A 17,365-nucleotide genomic window follows, 5' to 3' on the forward strand; every position below is an offset into this window, starting at 1 on the left:
CTCCACTCCGCGGAGAGCACTTGAGATTACATGGTTCATTTTTATTGGACAAATATGCCATCGTTCCATATGTGCAACAAGACTATTTCTTGATTAAGAGGGGCATACCGAGATTCACTTCTTGCATTCAGCATAATTTCGGATACTCGATGCACCCACTCGGCCCGAGATACATAATGACAGTCCTTCTATGGTCAGTTCCCCTAGGACGAGACCCACCCATCCGAGTCTTATGCATAGTTAATTTCTTCACTAGATCCAATCTTGTTCACGCACTAACGGAACACTAACTTAAGTGCTGCATAAAATCGGGAATGAAGAGTATTACTGACTCGGATGTTACTCTAATTGCTGAATCCATCACCAGGCCAATGAGACCAATGACGTCCCTCTTAGGTTCTCCAATTCATGCAACCCCTCAAGTAGTCAAGCTAGTACTTTCAATATTTAAAGTGAGCGAGATGCAGATCTTATCCTGCAGACCTCACGCATTTCTGGTGAAACTGCATAAATGAATATCCGGAGATTTGTGCATACATAGTACGCGGGAAGATCGGGATAGGTTCCGTGTTGATCGCCAATTTGAAGGTTAACAGTGTTACTATTCAGTGCCTAGATTATGACTTAAAATTCGAGATTAGGATTCAAGTTCCCAACCACATGTGCATGAACACAAAATCATGATATTCCAAGAACAGCATGTCAAGTTCAACTTAGAAAGGAGACGAATCATCTTCATACACACCCCGATGCAGCTTATAGCACTAGTAGCTGTATACAAGTTGTAAAAGGAGTAAGTGATGATTCAGATGTGTATAACAATGTAGTATGCCCCGGTGGATGTAGATGGTGTTTATCTCCAGGGCTTGTACCGAATACCGTGGACCTCATTGGAAGTTCCAAGGTTCATGTCCACGAGTAGTATATGAGTGACCAGTTGACTGCCAGCCACGTGCAGTCATGTGACACCCATTCATCTGGAGCTTTTTTCAACGCTAGTCCAAATTTGGACACATTGCTTTTTGCCGACCTCAACGCCTTCACCGCCTACAACAATCAAGCGGGCACTTCAACTCCTGTGTGGTGACTAGCTACCTCCCATCTTAGAATCCTAATTCTTTCTGGCTGAGCTCCCTGTCATTCATTAATATTGCAGAGATGTCTGCAACTCAGCTGCTTAACCCCAAGGCGGAGTCCCGGGTATGGAATGCTCCCCCGACTTGACCCCTCCATTGGCCCGCACTAACATTTCATCTAGCGGAGAGGAGATGCCCTGAAGGTCAACATCGGCGCCGGAGAGGGTCTGCAAGATGTCCTCAAGTCGAATTTGGGTCCTTCTGGCACATTGAAGATGTAAGTGATGGTTTTCCCTCCTGTCCAACAATCATGGAGCTGACAAAACAATAGGCTGGTCGATGGTTCGGGCGGAGTATGCAATATACCCCTTTTGCTACGAGTTTCCAGGAATCACGATTTCTAACCTAGCGCTATAACAGATCAAGTTGACTAAGGATGGAAACGTTTTGCTCCGGGAGATGGTTCGTTCTCAAGCCCAATGCCTCCGTGAAGCCTGCATTTGCTAACCTTTTTTTATAGCAAATCCAAAATCCCACAGCTGTAAGGCAGCATATCCCCCGACCTACCCTCGTTCCACGCTGATAATAGATGAAAAGGTTATGATTGCTCGCGCTGCGACAGCTCAAGATGATATTACTGGTGATGGCACAACCTCCGTTGTGTTGTTGGTTGGAGAGCTCCTGAAGCAGGCCGAGCGTCACATTTCCGAGGGACTGCACCCCCGAGTGATCACCGATGGTTACGAGATCGCCAAGACAGAGGCTCTGAAGGTATGACGGAAAGATTCGGTCGATTGAGAATATTCGGTCTAATTCGCTGCTCGCAGTTCCTCGACCAATTCAAGCTCGAGAAGCCCATTGACCGGGAGCTGCTCCTCTCTGTCGCCCGTACCTCCCTCTCCACTAAGCTCAACAACGCTCTTGCTGAGAAGCTTACCCCCGATATTGTTGACGCCGTTCTTGCCATTCACCACGCCCCCGAGAAGCCCGATCTGCACATGATTGAGATCATGACCATGCAACACCGCACATCCGCTGATACCCAACTCATCCGTGGTCTGGCCCTTGACCACGGTGCCCGCCACCCCGACATGCCCAAGCGCGTGGAGAACGCTTTCATTTTGACACTGAACGTCAGCTTGGAGTACGAGAAGTCTGAGATCAACTCTGGTTTCTACTACTCAACTGCTGAGCAGAGAGACAAGCTGGTGGAGAGCGAGCGCAAATTCGTTGATGCTAAGTTGCAGAAGATTGTTGATCTCAAGAAGCAGGTCTGCGGCAATGACCCCAAGAAAGGCTTCGTTGTTATCAACCAGAAGGGTATTGATCCTCTTAGTCTGGATGTTCTGGTCAAGAACGGTATCATGGCTCTCCGCAGAGCTAAGCGCAGAAACATGGAACGTCTCCAGCTGGTTTGCGGTGGTGTCGCCCAGAACAGTGTTGAAGATATGACCCCCGATGTTCTTGGCTGGGCCGGCCTAGTCTACGAGCACCAGCTTGGTGAGGAGAAGTACACCTTCGTTGAGGAGGTCAAGGACCCTAAGTCTGTGACAATTCTCATCAAGGGCCCCAACCAGCACACCATTGCTCAAGTTAAGGATGCCGTTCGTGATGGTCTCCGCTCCGTGTACAACACTATCGTTGACGGCTGTGTCATCCCTGGTGCTGGTGCCTACCAAGTCGCCGCTGCCGCTCACCTCAAGTCAGACGCCTTCGGCAAGACCGTCAAGGGCAAGGCCACATGGGGTGTTGAGGCTTTCGCAGATGCTCTCCTGGTTATTCCTAAGACTCTCGCTGCCAACTCTGGCCACGATGTCCAGGACTCCCTGGCCGCCATGTGGTATGAAGGCAAGCAAGGCAACACCGTCGGTCTGGATCTGAACACCGGTGAGCCAATGGATCCCGTCCAGGCTGGTGTTTTCGACTCTTACCGTGTTTTGCGCAACTGCATTGCCTCCAGCACTGGTATCGCGTCGAACCTTTTGCTCTGTGATGAGTTGCTGAAGGCTCGCCAGATGAGCAGGGCGAGCGGCCCTGGTGGTATGGAAGAGTAATGTGACCCTGACGGATAAAGCACGAACCTGTTCCAAAATAAAAATACATATTCATTGCCCAAGAACGACAGCTGTAAATTCCACACATACCCTCTCTACATTATTGATCTATTAAGTAGTATCTGGAGTCTAACATTTGAATGTCGAACTGTGTTCAAGTTCAGCACCAAGTTGCGATGGGTAGACCGGTAGTATAGTGAAGTTCGTTTTTTATTAGGGACCGATCAATGCCAGCACTATGTCTTTCAAATGTTTATGCCCGCGAGATCTGACATCATGATCCATATTCCGTTTTCTATGAACTATTGCTTCTCTCCAGGGCTGGAATCGGTGCTTTAGCTCTCATGCCGAGTTGAGTGGGTCATAAAGCCGACTTGGCGGGTATTTCGGGCCGCGCATTGCTTCCCCGCGCATAAGAATTGGAGACGCCGCGTTGCATTCTTTCTTATTCTCATTCCAGTATTTGTCAATTGTTGTCAAAGAAAGTCTGGCAACATGTATACCACCACAATAACACACCTACGACCCCAACTATCCTCATTGGCCAAGTCGAGTGCTCGTCGAAGCTTCACTACCTCACGTCGTCTACACTCCGAACCAGCTGCCGCAGATGTAGCAGCTTCATTCCTCTCACGTTTCCAATCATTGGGTCCTCAGATCCGCACACAGCAATTGGATGCCAATCAACTCCAACTTCTCACACTTACGCTTAATCGTCCGTCTCTTTTCCCCGGTTCATCCTCACTATCCAATACTCCAAGCGGTCTTCCTACCGAAACCCCCGTTCCACCTGGTTATCATCTAGTCTACTTTACACCAGCATTTTTGGAGACTGAGGTAGGCGCAGATGGCACAGATACGTCATACAATCCCGATGCGCCGTTTACGCGACGAATGTGGGCAGGTGGGGAGGTACTTTGGCCTAGACAGTCAGACGGGAAGCCCAACCTCCTACGGGTGGGACAAGAAGTACAGGAGACGACCCGTGTACTGAGCGCGGAGTCCAAGGTTGTCAAGAAAACAGGCGAAGATATGATTGTGGTGGGAGTGGAGAAGGAATTCGCAAACGAGCACGGCGTCTGTGTTGTTGATCGAAGGTTGGTATCTGTTTGTTTGTGTCAGGGTTAGATATTAACTAGAGTTATAGGAACTGGGTATTCCGCAAAGCCTTACCACCGCAATCGCCATCATCTGTCTCCGCAGATACCCTCCCTGCATCATCATCGCATGCTGCTTTGCCCAAGGAGACCTCAATCTCCACACAAGGGAATACTCATTCGCGGAGCTTTGTACGGACTCCGGTGACGTTGTTTCGATTCTCGGCCTTGACATTCAATCCACATAAGATTCATTATTCCGTGCCATGGGCACGCGAAGTGGAGGGGCACAGGGACTTGGTTGTCCATGGACCATTGAACTTGATCACTATTCTCGATCTATGGAGGGATACCCGCAGTCAAACGGGAGATCCAACTCTGCTAGTCCCGAAGCGAATCTCTTACCGTGCAACAAGCCCATTGTATGCGGGTGAAGAGTATTCGGTTAATTTGGAGGAAGGGGCAGATGGAGCAAAGGTAAAGATCATCGCCCCGAGTGGTGCTGTCGCGATGAAAGCGGAGATTCAATAAGCCAGGCTGCGCCTAGTGCTGTTGTTGGCTTTGTAAATACAATTGACAATATATAAACAAAAATCCTAAAGTGTTGATCTGCGTGCGAAAACATTTGAATGTTATATTTTCTTACCCCGACTTGGAGTGAATCTACGTAAAAAACATTCGATCCATCAGACCCGTCGCTGGGGTCACCAGATAAGGTTGTTGCTGGAAATATCCATACATATTGCATAGAAAAAGAGATACTAGTAATAGTAAATCCTCGTCTGATGTTGGGTATATTCATCTCAAGTTGATACTACCCAGAGTCCATATGTGCCAGTGTGGGATCAAATTGCAGAGCTCCGAGTCAGATACACTTCTTTTCCTACAAATCCTACTACTCCTGCTCCTCTCGATCCCCACGCTCCGGCATATTGTGAACTCGATCATCACAACCTACCCTCCCCTGTCCCTCAACTCAATACGTTCAAGGTAGACTTGGAGGTTTCCTCTCCCAAGTGAGGCTCATCAATCAGTCTGATAGGTAAGACAGACCGTCCTCTTAATTCTTAATTCTATGCTATGCACCACTCATCCATGATTCTTACCTCCTACACTCCTCCGATATCCACTTGCATTGTGTTATCAATCTAAACATACTTTACAGACTCGAACATCAAAATGTCAACCAAATCCTCCATCAAGGAGCCCGACAAGGATCCCGAGAAGCCACCCGAGGCTAACGTCTGCGCCAAACCTGACTGTGACAAGCTCGCCAACAAAGTCTGTACAGCATGCAATCCTCCGAAGACTCGGTACTGCAGCGCAAAATGCCAGAAGGACGAGTTCAAATACCATAAGATGAGCTGTGTGGGCAGTCAGAAGGTGAACTGTTTCCTCATTCGAGCCATTGCCGCCAATGGAGGCAAAGAAGACGTCGATCACATTGAGCAATTCTACCTGCGCAGCTACGGCGATTTTTACGCGCAGTTGGAAGAATTGCAAAGCCGCCTCGGTTGGCGTATTATCATGGAAGCTGGACAATTCTACGCGCCTGATCCCAAAATCAACCATTGGCACTACATGGTCTTCCACCCCGATGAACATGACAACCAACTTGTTGTCAACGGAATCGCTTCGCGCTGTCTCGGCAGGATTATTCGAGGTGATGTTGCTATCATTCGTGATGCAACTAGCGACGAGGTATGCTGTTTTCCTGAGGAGTTTAGTCGTCGAGAGCTTCTGGCCGCGGTGGAGTTTTACGAAACTCATGACGCAAACCAGACCAACCGGAATCGCTCAGGGGCAGCTATGGCAGACAGGATGGGCTATCCGTCTCGTTTTATCGATGGCGTTTTTGTTGTTCAACTGTGAACTGCTACCCTTCAAGGTACCTTTTTTGTGTGATGGTCAAATTTGGCTTGATGCTTCATGCTTCGGTCTTCGGTGGATTCGATTTATGCTGGGAAGTATGCCAGATGGTGGTTGAGATGGCGTTTACCAGATATCTTTTGAACTTGAAAGGGCTTTATGGAACTTGTTATCTCAGGGTTCAAGTTTAGCAGGATCAATACTGTAATACAGCCCAAGATTAGACGAAATAACCATGAAATCTCGAATAATCATCCAGTAAATCTTCAGTATGAATTAGTTGGGACGCTAGAGAAATCAACACTGCTTGAGATGTTTGGACTTCATTCAACACCAGCTAAGACACCTGGATCCACTGGCAGGGTTCAACCTAGGAATTGTGCCAGATTGTAAAGATTTTGATAGCGAAAATATAGATCTAGAGGTCGGATAGTGTTTTTACCTAGGTTATAAGCGCAAAGAATCTCTTCGAACTGGAACTTTGGAAACTTTGTATGGAGTGGATATCATCTCTTTTTAGCGGAAGAAAACGAGACTTGAGACTGGGAGTTCATATACGTTTGAAGGCGATTCCTAAGACAGAATATCGGTGTAAGATCGCACCGCTCAAATCAGGGGGTGACTCGTCGAGTATTCATTGAGCAATTACCATCCCACAGAGGCTTTAATCTCGCTGCTTCCATTTTTTACTTTGGACTCTCCTCTGTCTCGACAATGCCATCAATAAATTCTGACAAGGACCTCCCAAAGATACTCGACACACCATCAAAGCAAGTCAAATGGGTAAAGAAATTGATTCTGAAACACCTGGGCAGCGCTGTCAAACGCGTCGACAGGCCTCCTATTCAGGGAATGTTCACCCGAACCTTGATGTTAGTATTAGCAGATGGCCGTGAGGTTGTCCAGCAATTTCGCAGTGAGCCACTGGACGTATATGCCTTCCAGCTTGCACAGAAGACCTTGGGTTCTGTTGTACCCGACGTTACAGCCTTACCAGACGAGGATCTCCTTCGTGAGGGAATTTGGGCCTATTCCTTTAATCGTCTGCCAGGAAAATTATGGGTTCATGGAATTGCTGGCAAGGGAGCAGAAGGTCGAGTTGCGATAAACAAATCTCTTAGTCGCGTTATGTCCAAGGGGTTTCTCGCGGGGACCAGCGGTGCGTCTCTTAATGGTGTCCGCTCTCACCTCAAGGCCATCTTAGCATGTGTTAGGAGGTGTGCCTTTGGAACAGCTACAGGAAAGAACACGTATGGGGGGAAGTGCGCGGAGGGGAAGTCTGCTCCGACACGTCGAGAGCTATCTACCTAGCCACCTTGGTCTGAACTATACAGACCACGTGATCTAACAGCATGCCCCTCAGAGGCTATCGGCCCATATCGCCAACAACTACAAGGCTATCTTCAGAATCTTGAAAGGCTGGAGGAACTTCCTCTCTGGATAACTCACTATGATGACAATAAAGTGAATGTGCTTATCGATGAAGAATTCAATATTACCGGCCTCATTGACTGGGATCTGTCGACCCCCCTTCCATTTGGAGTCAACTTCGGTCGCATTCATACTTACGCTGGCGAATATACTGGTGGGGAGTTTTGGGTGCCAGATGAATTTGAAGAAGCAGAAAAATGCTTCTGGAATGAACTCTTTCGTGGAATGCAGGCAGGAACTCGAACCAAATTGGAAGGGCAAATGGACCTTATTCAGGATGCTGTTATCCTTGGAACCCTGTTAGATTGCCTGTCCTTTGTTGATGGGGAGGTCATTGTTGGCGAGTTCTCAATTAAGGCTCTTCATAAGCTTCTCACTTACCGAATCCCCTTTGTTAGAGGAGATGATCCCCCATACAAGGGATAGAGCTTGGTCGATTAATGCCTGGGAATGCTAGATGACAGATGCCCTTATTTCTGAGAAAAATATCTCCATATTTCATCAATATAAGAAGTCACGTGGAAGCTCATAAGGATATTCATGATTCTGCGACATGAAGATTCATCATATTGATACTAGGCAAAGTGAATCTTTACATTTGAATGTGGAAAGTAGAACTTTCTTGAAGAGAATGACACCTAATCCCAGCTAGGCCAAGCAGTGATCTCTCTCAACTCCTCTCGACGTGGAAGATAATAATTCTGGCCAAGCATATGAAGCTTGCGACGATCTATCTTCTTTGACTTGGTCCTGGGAACACGATCAATCAACAGGAACAAACTGGGAAGGTAGTGCGAGGGCAGGCTCTGCTGAACAGCATCACGCAAAAGCATCGTGAAAGGATAAGCGGCCATGTCAGTCACAACAGGCTGAAATCTCATGGATTCCACAGCCCCGCTGACCGAGCTTTCCTCACTCCCTGCCAGGAACAAAAATATCACAAGAATCGGGTCGCTCACTCCATCAACATTACCAAGGACATCCACCACAGCTGCATCACCAGGCGATAAATGTCTATTCAGTACATGTTCTACCTGGCCAGCTTCAATTCGAGCTCCGTCAAGTTTGAGCATGGAATCTTTGCGGCCGATCAATTCAACTGCACCATCGTGGCCGAAATACCGACCTAGATCTCCTGATCGATATAATCTATGTCTATGCCGACCGGGATGTATCTGCGCCATCCAAAGTGGTGGTGTATCCATAAAATTATCGGCTTGTCCAGAAACTGGATCGAGATATCCACGTGCAATATGTGGTCCCTCGACAAGTATTTCACCAACTGCTCCCACCGGCATAATCTGATCAGTGTTATCAGGATTCACTATCCAGAGAGCTCCACATGCAGGACGACCGATCACAGAACCGTGCCCAATTTGGACTTCCGCGTTAAACGCACAGATAGAAGCAGCTTCACCCATACCATACTGATTAATCAGTTGGACGCGATGTAGCCATTTCGAGAGCACCGCATCCGAGGCTGGCTCTCCTCCAATACACATGACCTTCAGTGTTGGAACGCGGTCAGGGTCAATGTCGATAGCAACAGAGGGCGTCACAAACATCATATTAGCTTGGAGGTCCGCGAAGTCACTCATCAACGCCTCCATAGTGAGAGAGGTCGTGGGCACGCAACAGCATCCACCAGCCATAAGAGGTGCGAGGAGGTCATTATTACTGATATCGAATGCATAGGCATCGAATTGAAACATGCGTGTATGCGGTCCCATTTTTGTGACGCGGATATAATCTGTCAGAGCTGATGCGTAGCTTCGGTGCTCTTGAACAATTCCTTTTGGTGTCCCAGTGCTGCCTGAGGTGAATAAAACGACGCAAGGATCACTTGACGTGACAGGCGAGCAGGGCGCACATGATTCATATGGCAAGGTTTGAAGAGACGCGGCACTGACTTCAAATCGCATATCCACTTTCCCGCTAAACACTTCTGCAAATCCGATCGAGGTCAAGATGATTTTGATATTCGTTCTTTCCAAGACAGAGTCCAAATATACTGGTGGGTCGTGCGCATCGACGCAGATATATGCCCCTCCTGCCATCAGGACTGCGAGACGGGCCACAATTGTCCATGTTGATTTATAGAATGCGCAAGCGACAAAGATTCCGGGACCAACACCTTGATTGACAAGCCAGTGAGCTAATCTAGTGATGTGATCGTTCAACTCTCGATATGTGAGATCACCATCCCATGATCGCACAGCTAGGACATTTGGAGTACTAATCGCATGTCTCAAACAGAGCTCATGTAAAAGCGCATCGCGAGGTGGCGATAATGCATGGGCGCTCGTGAAGCCGGTGATCAAATTCAAGTCTTGAGTGTTGATTAAGTCAATATTACCAATGGACTGGTTCGGATTTTCACAAATAGAGGAGAGTGCTTTGCCAAAACTATGTAACAGGCCCGTCGCTAGCCTAGTATCAACATTATCCGAGTTCATTTGGATTCTGGCAGAAATTTTGTCGTCTTCTGAGCGACAGATGTACAATCGGAGATTGGTAAACGGAATCTCCGCTTGGGCGACCATGTGGTTATCATTTTTGCATGGATCCGAGTGTTGTTTGGAGTCATTGACAGCACTTTTTTGATAAAAGATCATTGTATCATAAGTTCTGTGCTCGGTGTGCTTGCTATGGCCGTTGCTAGGATCCACTTTGGGGCTGGCCAGTGCCCCATTTATCACCCTGTCTAGAAGATCACGTACAATCTCCTGGCTGTCTATGGACACTTGCGTGAGACTTTGGGTCCGAATCGGTTTGGGCACTCCCTCTGCAACAACAGAGAACCCTCTTTCATATTCTCCGGCTAGATGGATTGTGGGAGATGTAATAAATGGACGGACTGTAGTCAACCACGCAACCTGGAATAAGCATTGAAGATCTAAATCCAAGTCCTGAGTACGAGGCTCAGTGTCATTTTGGGTACTTAAATCAAGATTTCTCAAGAAGTCGACGAATCCATGTGAGTTTCTAGGGAGGGTGATTGTGTCCTGCAGAACTGAATGATGTTGGGGAGTGTCCATGGCTTGAATCTGAGTACTGATTGAGGTTAACTGAATTTTGGAATTTCTCTCATATTCCGAGTCGGTCCTGAAGGATTCTGGTCTACATAAAGCAAAGCATCTGTTGGCGTGACATCCATTGTTGTTTCACAAACACTGGCATGATCGTATACTGGACTAGCATCGACAGTTAGTATTAAAAGACAATGATACTCGTGAGCTCTATCTATCGATCGGAGCCACAGTCACTTGCATAACCGAACGCTCCACGCCAGGAATTATGAAATTTAATGCCATAGTGTTGTCTCAGACTGGGTTCGAAAATGAACTGGTTGGTTTACAACTTCAAATTTCAAGCTGGAGGCCGAGGTCAACCTATTCACGTCATCCAGTCATCCCTAAACTCCTCAATAAGCACCGGCTGATGATAACCCACCTGACACCGACGCGCGACTCATCAGGCTCAAGGACCTCGCACCAAGCGACGGGAGCAACAACGGCAACGGCGGTACCGGCCTGGACTGGACAAAGCCAAAGCCACTCAAACCTTTCCAGCTGGAGGAACGTCTGAAGATGCTCATTATCAAAGCCACTGGAGAAACTGGCAAAGGCCTCCTCGACTAACTAGCTTCCTCAAGTTGCTGCAGGCCACGCCCAAATCACCAGGTACCTGAAGCTCGCAGAAAACTCCCGCAAGACCCGCGAAGACCTGGGCCTTTGTAGAAATGTATGCCGGAGCAAAAGCGGTATTATGATTTCTCGATAATTATGTGGATGACACTTCAGATTGCACTGAACAAGATTATATGTGAACCCTAGGTATATGGTTTCTATTTAAGGTTGTGAAGGTGTGGCAGACCTCTAGGGCTACTAGTAGCAGATGGATCATGCTTCTGCCTTATGCGAGCCCATACTGTACCTGTGGACATATTTTACGTACTATGATTATCTAGCAGAATTTTACAACACATACACCTGGGGACACATGAAGGTGAACAGACATATATAAACTTAGAGATAACCAAAGTAAAAGTGAGAGATGGCTAAGCTACAAATGAGAGATAGCTAAAGTCTTACTAAGAGATACTATAGCTGAATTTTATGTAGACTCCTCCCTCCGAGACTCCGAGTTGTCTAATCCCTTAGTTAGAATTGGAATAGCGGGGGTGGCGAAAGCATTACTGAGCCCCATTCTCACAGCCGCCCGGGCGCCTTATCTCAAGACTACGATGTCAGTGCCTATCATGAATGAAGGATTAGGCTTTCAAAGGGTCTGAGATATTCGGGCGTGGGCATAGCGTCACTTATTACCTCCAAGTTCTCATCTGACATCTGAGCCACCGCCACCCAAGGGTCTAAACCATCTCCGCAAATCGATATGAACACCCGAAACCTGTCATACCCATGGGTAAGAAATGCCTGATCTCTGTGTTCCTGATCCATGATAATTCCAATATGTGCTTAAGCTGGTTGCACAAATCTTCTACCACTGCGAAGTCGCAGTCAAACAATACTGTTCCCGATGATATTACCAGCCCTCAACCGAAAGAAGAAATCAGCGAACCATACAGTACCCCATCCAATAACTTGAGGCCATTATCTGAGCTGGTGGCTGAACAGAAGCGAAATCGAAAATGGTATCATTATCGTCCAGGGGATAACGGTGGCTTAGATGCTGTCGGTAATGTGTGAGTAGATGGTTCATCCAGCATTCTGGGCCAGAATGATAACATTTATGCTTAGAATGGCCACTGGAAAAGATACCAATGGGAACTTGAATCTCTTGACTTTTTAAGGGCATTTGATACTTTTAGTGACTCATGGGTTTTTTTCTGACGTTTGAATTATCACAACCCCTGTACTACTAGTAGTATCATTTGTGGAGAGTTCTATCAATAGTACATGATTTTCGTTTGATAGTGCACAATGTAAAGAGCCTCTTGTCGCTGTAATGGATGTGGGAATATCTCGGAATTCCCAAATTAAAAGCGTTTGATAACTTGGAGGTCTGTTTGATGAATTATGGGTCGATACTGATCAAGAGTATCAAAAATAAATCAAGATGGGTGGACGGTTCAGGGATCAACACGAATTCTCGGGTCCATACTGCGAAATGGGTATAGAAACCGAAACCGAGCCCGAGCTGAGGAGACAGTTTGGCCCCATTTGAACTCCATTTCCCGAGAAAAGAACACCAAAACTCGGTTTCGGGTGGCTTTCTCCATCGGATTCTCAAGATCCATAGCTAGAGCCAATCGTGTCACTGGAAGAATGGAAAAGGCCATGCTTGTAGGTCCACTTTAATCAAGGATCAGCAACAAGGCTGTCAAACTAGAGGTAGAAACGTCCAATTTTGAAATTTGAACCCACAGGGTCGATTGAAGATAGAATGAGAAGTAGCTATAAAAGCCTTAAATCCTGCAAAGATCATGCACTGGCTTTAAATCATCTTGAATCATTATCATCTTTCGTCATTCAAAAGCACATCTGGCCAAGTCCAGTGCGATACGATTTCGTCTCAATTTGCCATCTTTGCAATTAATCAATCACCTCAAAGTCAACAACATGGCCTGTACATCTGCAACGGAAGGCCTTGAGGTAGCGGAACTTGTCTTTTATGGTGTTGCTATAATCCCTGCTTTCTTTTGCTTTTTTACACATGGAAAACACGGCGTTGCAGGATGGCTCTATGTGATTCTTATGTGCGGGCTCCGCCTCGTTGGAAATGGCATGGCATATCATGCCCTATCTACAACTGGCCACCCGAACGAGGCAGCGGAGATCATCAGTGGGATTGGTCTGTCACCTATTCTGCTCGCTGCTTTAGGTATACTTCATGAAGCGTACGTCATCCAATATTGCGGAATGGATTATGCTTTGAACTTGAATGACATGAATCGAGAAGCTGACATGATATAGCAACCACTCTATACAGACATCTCTTCCGAGTCCTCTTCAAGGAGTCAGCGTTATCCTTCCTCATGCCGCTATCCTCGCTGGAATTGCTCTAGCAGCCGCAAGCAAAGTAAAATCCTCTTTACTTGAGGCCGGTATGGCTGTGCTCACTATCGGCTGGCTTATTATTGTTGCTTTTGTCATACTTTCTTTCTTAAGCCCAAGTCAACGAATGAACGGAGAGAAAAAGGTAGGCACCACTTCACTGCTCCAGGCATTTTTCCTCCAACGCTAACGGAGATAAAGCTTCTAATTGCGGTCATCATCGCTGTACCACTCCTTGGAATCCGAGTGATCTACTCTGTGGTCATCGCCTTTGTGGATGGACGAGCCGAGGGAGGTAGTCTGGCTGTGCAAGTCATCTTTGGAACTGTCCCGGAGTTCCTCGTGATGATTAACTATCTTTCCGCGGGCATCATGACCAAGAATATGGCTCGCGAACGTCAAGCTGAATTGGATGCCGAAACAGCTGAACAGAGATTAAATATTTCCCAGAAGAGACCTCGGGAGTCTTCGTGCCGGTCTCTCTCTGCCTAGTATATATTATAATGACAATAAATGAATCACATAAAGATAAATAATACTCAAGCTTCGAAGAACGACAAAATTTTCAATTTTGTCCAATTTGATTAACATACTAATAGCCTGAACTTCGATTGTAGAGATGCAATGTTGACAGTTGACGCTTAATGCTTCTCGGCAATTGTTCGGCTATCAACGGGACGGTGAAGTTATCTCCGATGCCAACCGAGCACTCCGCATGTACACAGGGTTCAACACCGACGTTAATACTAAGAACTTCCTTCCCAGAGCGTTTACTTCTTTTCAACAATTGAAATGGCTTTCCGAAATTTGACTATCCGCTCATCGCCAGCAAGGCATGCTGCGCAGGCTATTGCGCCGCTTTCCAGGCCCGTTGCTAGGAGGTGGGGGAGTTCAATCTCACAAAGGCCTGGCTCCGATCGGTAAGACTGATCAGTATGGATTCTGGGAGAAAGGGGAAGAGCTAATATGGGAACTACTGCAGTGTACACTTCCCAGGAGCCATCAATAGCAAATTCACAACCGATATGACCTTCCTTAAAGCATCCGATCTTCCTGCCATTCCAACTTATCGAGTAATCGACTCCGACGGCGAACTAGTGGATAAAACACGCGGTCCGCCTGATGTATCCGATGAGGATGTTTTAACATGGTATAAGAATATGATGACTGGTATGTGGTATTTCAAACTCAGGAGTGGACTGGACTGATACAATGTAGTGAGCATCATGGATGTGGTTATGTTCGAGGCGCAGCGACAAGGTCGCCTTAGCTTTTATATGGTATGGAACTGGAATACTATACAATTCGCAATATATGTTATGACTGAGGGCGCTAACACTTTTTCAAGGTTTCCGCTGGCGAGGAAGGTATCGCCGTTGGTTCCGCCGCAGCATTAACACCAGACGACGTGGTATTCGCCCAGTATCGAGAAGCAGGAGTATTCCAACAACGGGGCTTCACATTAAAGAACTTCATGAGTCAATTATTCGCCAACTGTAACGATCATGGCCGCGGCAGGAATATGCCTGTACACTATGGCCAGAATTACCCTCGCACGGTCAGTCACTAATGTCGAAAAATTACGAGACTAAGCTAATAAAATCATCTTTAGCATACCATATCATCTCCTCTGGCAACACAAATCCCTCAAGCGGCTGGCGCTGCATATGCACTTAAAATCCAAGATCTCCAGAATCCTAACCAATCTCCCCGTGTCGTTGCTTGTTACTTTGGTGAAGGTGCCGCGAGCGAGGGCGACTTCCACGCAGCTCTTAACATTGCCGCTACTCGATCATGCCCAGTTGTGTTCCTTTGCCGAAATAACGGATTCGCAATTTCAACCCCAACGCTGGAACAATATCGTGGTGATGGAATCGCTAGCCGAGGTGTAGGCTATGGAATCGACACGATTCGAGTAGATGGAAACGATGTGTTTGCTGTTTACGAGGCAATGAAAGAAGCCAGAGAGCGCGCACTAAGCGATGGTGGACGTCCTGTTCTGATTGAGGCGATGAGTTACCGCGTATCTCATCATAGCACGAGTGATGATAGTTTCGCATATCGTGCACGCGTCGAAGTTGAGGATTGGAAGCGTCGTGATAACCCGATTATTCGATTGCGAAAATGGCTTGAGACTAAAGGTATCTGGAATGAAGACCTGGAAAAGGAAACAAGGGATTCATTACGGAAAGCTGTGTTGAAGGAGTTCGCGGATGCGGAACGTGAAAAGAAGCCGCCTCTTCGTGAGGCTTTCACGGATGTTTATGAGGAGATCACTGAGGAGACTCAGGAGCAGATGAAGGAGCTCAAACGCATTTTAGAGACGTACCCTGCTGAGTATGATTTACGACCATATCAGGATGGCATAAAGGGTTTGGATTAAATGGCTGTCTCGAGACTTCTTGATGTTTTCTTTTCCTCTTGTTGGCCACATTACTTTATGGATTCAGCGGTTGACTGATCTCATCATTCGTCCTACGACGTAGTAGGACAGTGTTATCGTACGGGGGTATTCTGCTCATAGTCTCATTCAAGTCGATAGATAAGATGGCAATTTCATGTTCTGTTTATCCTACATTGGAATGCACGCTTGCTGGCATAGTTGGCAAATTGAAGAAAATCATAAACGTCATATTTTCGTTGTTTCGCTAGATAGCTCCAGCTTATATGTAGTATAAACCAAAGAATTCAGGCGTTATATATGCCAATTAAATATTAGGCGGAATTATTTAGTCAAAGACAACAGTCTTGTGTCCATTGAGAATGACACGGCGCTCAGCAAAGTACTTGACAGCGGTAGCGAGAACATTGCTCTCGACGTTGCTACCAGCGTGGGTCAACTCCTTGGGGCTCATGCCGTGGCTCACGCGAACGACATTCTGCTCAATGATAGGGCCCTCGTCGAGGTCGCTGGTGACAAAGTGGGCAGTGGCACCGATGATCTTCACACCACGGTCATAAGCCTGGTGGTAGGGTCTGGCACCCTTGAAAGAAGGCAAGAAGGAGTGGTGGATGTTGATAATACGGCCGGACATGGCTTCGCACAGCTTAGGAGACAAGACCTGCATGTAGCGAGCAAGAACGATCAAATCGATGTTGTTCTGAGCAGCCAGCTCCAGAATCTGGCCCTCCTGCTGAGCCTTGGTATCCGCGGTCACAGGCAGGTGGTGGAAGGGAATGTTGTAGCTGGCGGCGAGAGGGGCGAAATCTGGGTGGTTGGAGACGATGAGAGGAACTTCAACGCTCAATTGGCCAGTGGACTGGCGGAAAAGAAGGTCGTTCAGGCAGTGACCAATTTTGGAAACCATGATCAGAACACGGGGCTTCTGCGCAGTGGGGTGGATTTGGTAGTTCAAGGAAAAAGACTCGGCGGTGGCCTTGAAGGCAGTGCGCAATTGTTCGAGTTCGGGGAGGTCGGTGGTTCCATCGGGAGCGAATTGTGTGCGCATGAAGAAGCTCTTGGATGTGGGGTCACCGAATTGCGATGAGTCGACGATGTTCAGGTTGTGCTGGACGAGGAAGGCAGTCACGGCATGGACGATACCTGGGCGATCAGGGCCCGAGAGAGTAAGAATAAAGCTAGGAGACATTTTGAATATGGGCGGCGACGGTGTTGAATCCGCAGAAGAGTGAGGATAATGAGTCAATTGAGCACAAGAGAAAAAAAAACCCTTCTCCAACAATGGGAAATAAAATGTTAACATCCCACTCGCCGATCCCGGTCATGACTCAGCGATGGTGCAGGACCCGAAAGTAGTTTAGCGTCTAACTCAGCGCGGGTCTCGTTACCATTTCGGTGCATCTCCGCTTCCAACATCTTC

At 47.2% G+C, this 17,365-nt stretch overlaps 10 protein-coding genes across 10 annotated transcripts; 8 read left to right on the plus strand and 2 right to left on the minus strand.

The window, feature by feature from the left end:
- Positions 1-1,158: 1,158 nt before the first annotated feature.
- On the plus strand, positions 1,159-3,130 carry N7483_013008 (chaperonin-containing T-complex subunit CCT6; the record flags this gene model as incomplete). The annotated part of the gene is made up of 7 exons (XM_057096435.1): positions 1,159-1,200; positions 1,259-1,353; positions 1,408-1,429; positions 1,497-1,538; positions 1,597-1,617; positions 1,674-1,847; positions 1,904-3,130. 7 exons carry the CDS (start codon positions 1,159-1,161, stop codon positions 3,128-3,130), a joined length of 1,623 nt encoding a protein of 540 aa, XP_056942406.1.
- Positions 3,131-3,625: 495 nt separating this feature from the next.
- Positions 3,626-4,758, plus strand: N7483_013009 (hydroxyacyl-thioester dehydratase HTD2; the record flags this gene model as incomplete). The annotated part of the gene is made up of 2 exons (XM_057096436.1): positions 3,626-4,227; positions 4,278-4,758. 2 exons carry the CDS (start codon positions 3,626-3,628, stop codon positions 4,756-4,758), a joined length of 1,083 nt encoding a protein of 360 aa, XP_056942407.1.
- Positions 4,759-5,406: 648 nt separating this feature from the next.
- N7483_013010 (zinc finger MYND domain-containing protein) lies at positions 5,407-6,099 on the plus strand (the record flags this gene model as incomplete). The annotated part of the gene is made up of 1 exon (XM_057096437.1): positions 5,407-6,099. One exon carries the CDS (start codon positions 5,407-5,409, stop codon positions 6,097-6,099), a length of 693 nt encoding a protein of 230 aa, XP_056942408.1.
- Positions 6,100-6,810: 711 nt separating this feature from the next.
- Positions 6,811-7,953, plus strand: N7483_013011 (uncharacterized protein; the record flags this gene model as incomplete). Its single annotated transcript, XM_057096438.1, has 2 exons — positions 6,811-7,221; positions 7,504-7,953. 2 exons carry the CDS (start codon positions 6,811-6,813, stop codon positions 7,951-7,953), a joined length of 861 nt encoding a protein of 286 aa, XP_056942409.1.
- A 212-nt stretch (positions 7,954-8,165) lies between these two features.
- On the minus strand, positions 8,166-10,565 carry N7483_013012 (non-ribosomal peptide synthetase; the record flags this gene model as incomplete). The annotated part of the gene is made up of 1 exon (XM_057096439.1): positions 8,166-10,565. One exon carries the CDS (start codon positions 10,563-10,565, stop codon positions 8,166-8,168), a length of 2,400 nt encoding a protein of 799 aa, XP_056942410.1.
- Positions 10,566-10,867: 302 nt separating this feature from the next.
- On the plus strand, positions 10,868-11,168 carry N7483_013013 (uncharacterized protein; the record flags this gene model as incomplete). The annotated part of the gene is made up of 2 exons (XM_057096440.1): positions 10,868-10,913; positions 10,960-11,168. 2 exons carry the CDS (start codon positions 10,868-10,870, stop codon positions 11,166-11,168), a joined length of 255 nt encoding a protein of 84 aa, XP_056942411.1.
- Positions 11,169-11,999: 831 nt separating this feature from the next.
- On the plus strand, positions 12,000-12,236 carry N7483_013014 (uncharacterized protein; the record flags this gene model as incomplete). The annotated part of the gene is made up of 1 exon (XM_057096441.1): positions 12,000-12,236. The coding sequence occupies one exon, from the start codon at positions 12,000-12,002 to the stop codon at positions 12,234-12,236; it is 237 nt and encodes a 78-aa protein (XP_056942412.1).
- An 873-nt stretch (positions 12,237-13,109) lies between these two features.
- N7483_013015 (uncharacterized protein) lies at positions 13,110-14,036 on the plus strand (the record flags this gene model as incomplete). The annotated part of the gene is made up of 3 exons (XM_057096442.1): positions 13,110-13,387; positions 13,464-13,689; positions 13,746-14,036. 3 exons carry the CDS (start codon positions 13,110-13,112, stop codon positions 14,034-14,036), a joined length of 795 nt encoding a protein of 264 aa, XP_056942413.1.
- A 300-nt stretch (positions 14,037-14,336) lies between these two features.
- On the plus strand, positions 14,337-15,927 carry N7483_013016 (thiamine pyrophosphate-dependent dehydrogenase E1 component subunit alpha; the record flags this gene model as incomplete). The annotated part of the gene is made up of 5 exons (XM_057096443.1): positions 14,337-14,464; positions 14,527-14,714; positions 14,763-14,824; positions 14,893-15,102; positions 15,157-15,927. The coding sequence occupies 5 exons, from the start codon at positions 14,337-14,339 to the stop codon at positions 15,925-15,927; spliced, it is 1,359 nt and encodes a 452-aa protein (XP_056942414.1).
- A 346-nt stretch (positions 15,928-16,273) lies between these two features.
- On the minus strand, positions 16,274-17,134 carry N7483_013017 (formyltetrahydrofolate deformylase; the record flags this gene model as incomplete). Its single annotated transcript, XM_057096444.1, has 1 exon — positions 16,274-17,134. The coding sequence occupies one exon, from the start codon at positions 17,132-17,134 to the stop codon at positions 16,274-16,276; it is 861 nt and encodes a 286-aa protein (XP_056942415.1).
- Between the last annotated feature and the right edge of the window lie 231 nt (positions 17,135-17,365).

The sequence above is a fragment of the Penicillium malachiteum genome, assembly GCF_028827825.1.
Source record: "Penicillium malachiteum strain IBT 17515 chromosome Unknown utg000005l:1.0-9002435.0:326005.0-9005861.0, whole genome shotgun sequence".
Lineage (NCBI taxonomy): Eukaryota > Fungi > Ascomycota > Eurotiomycetes > Eurotiales > Aspergillaceae > Penicillium > Penicillium malachiteum.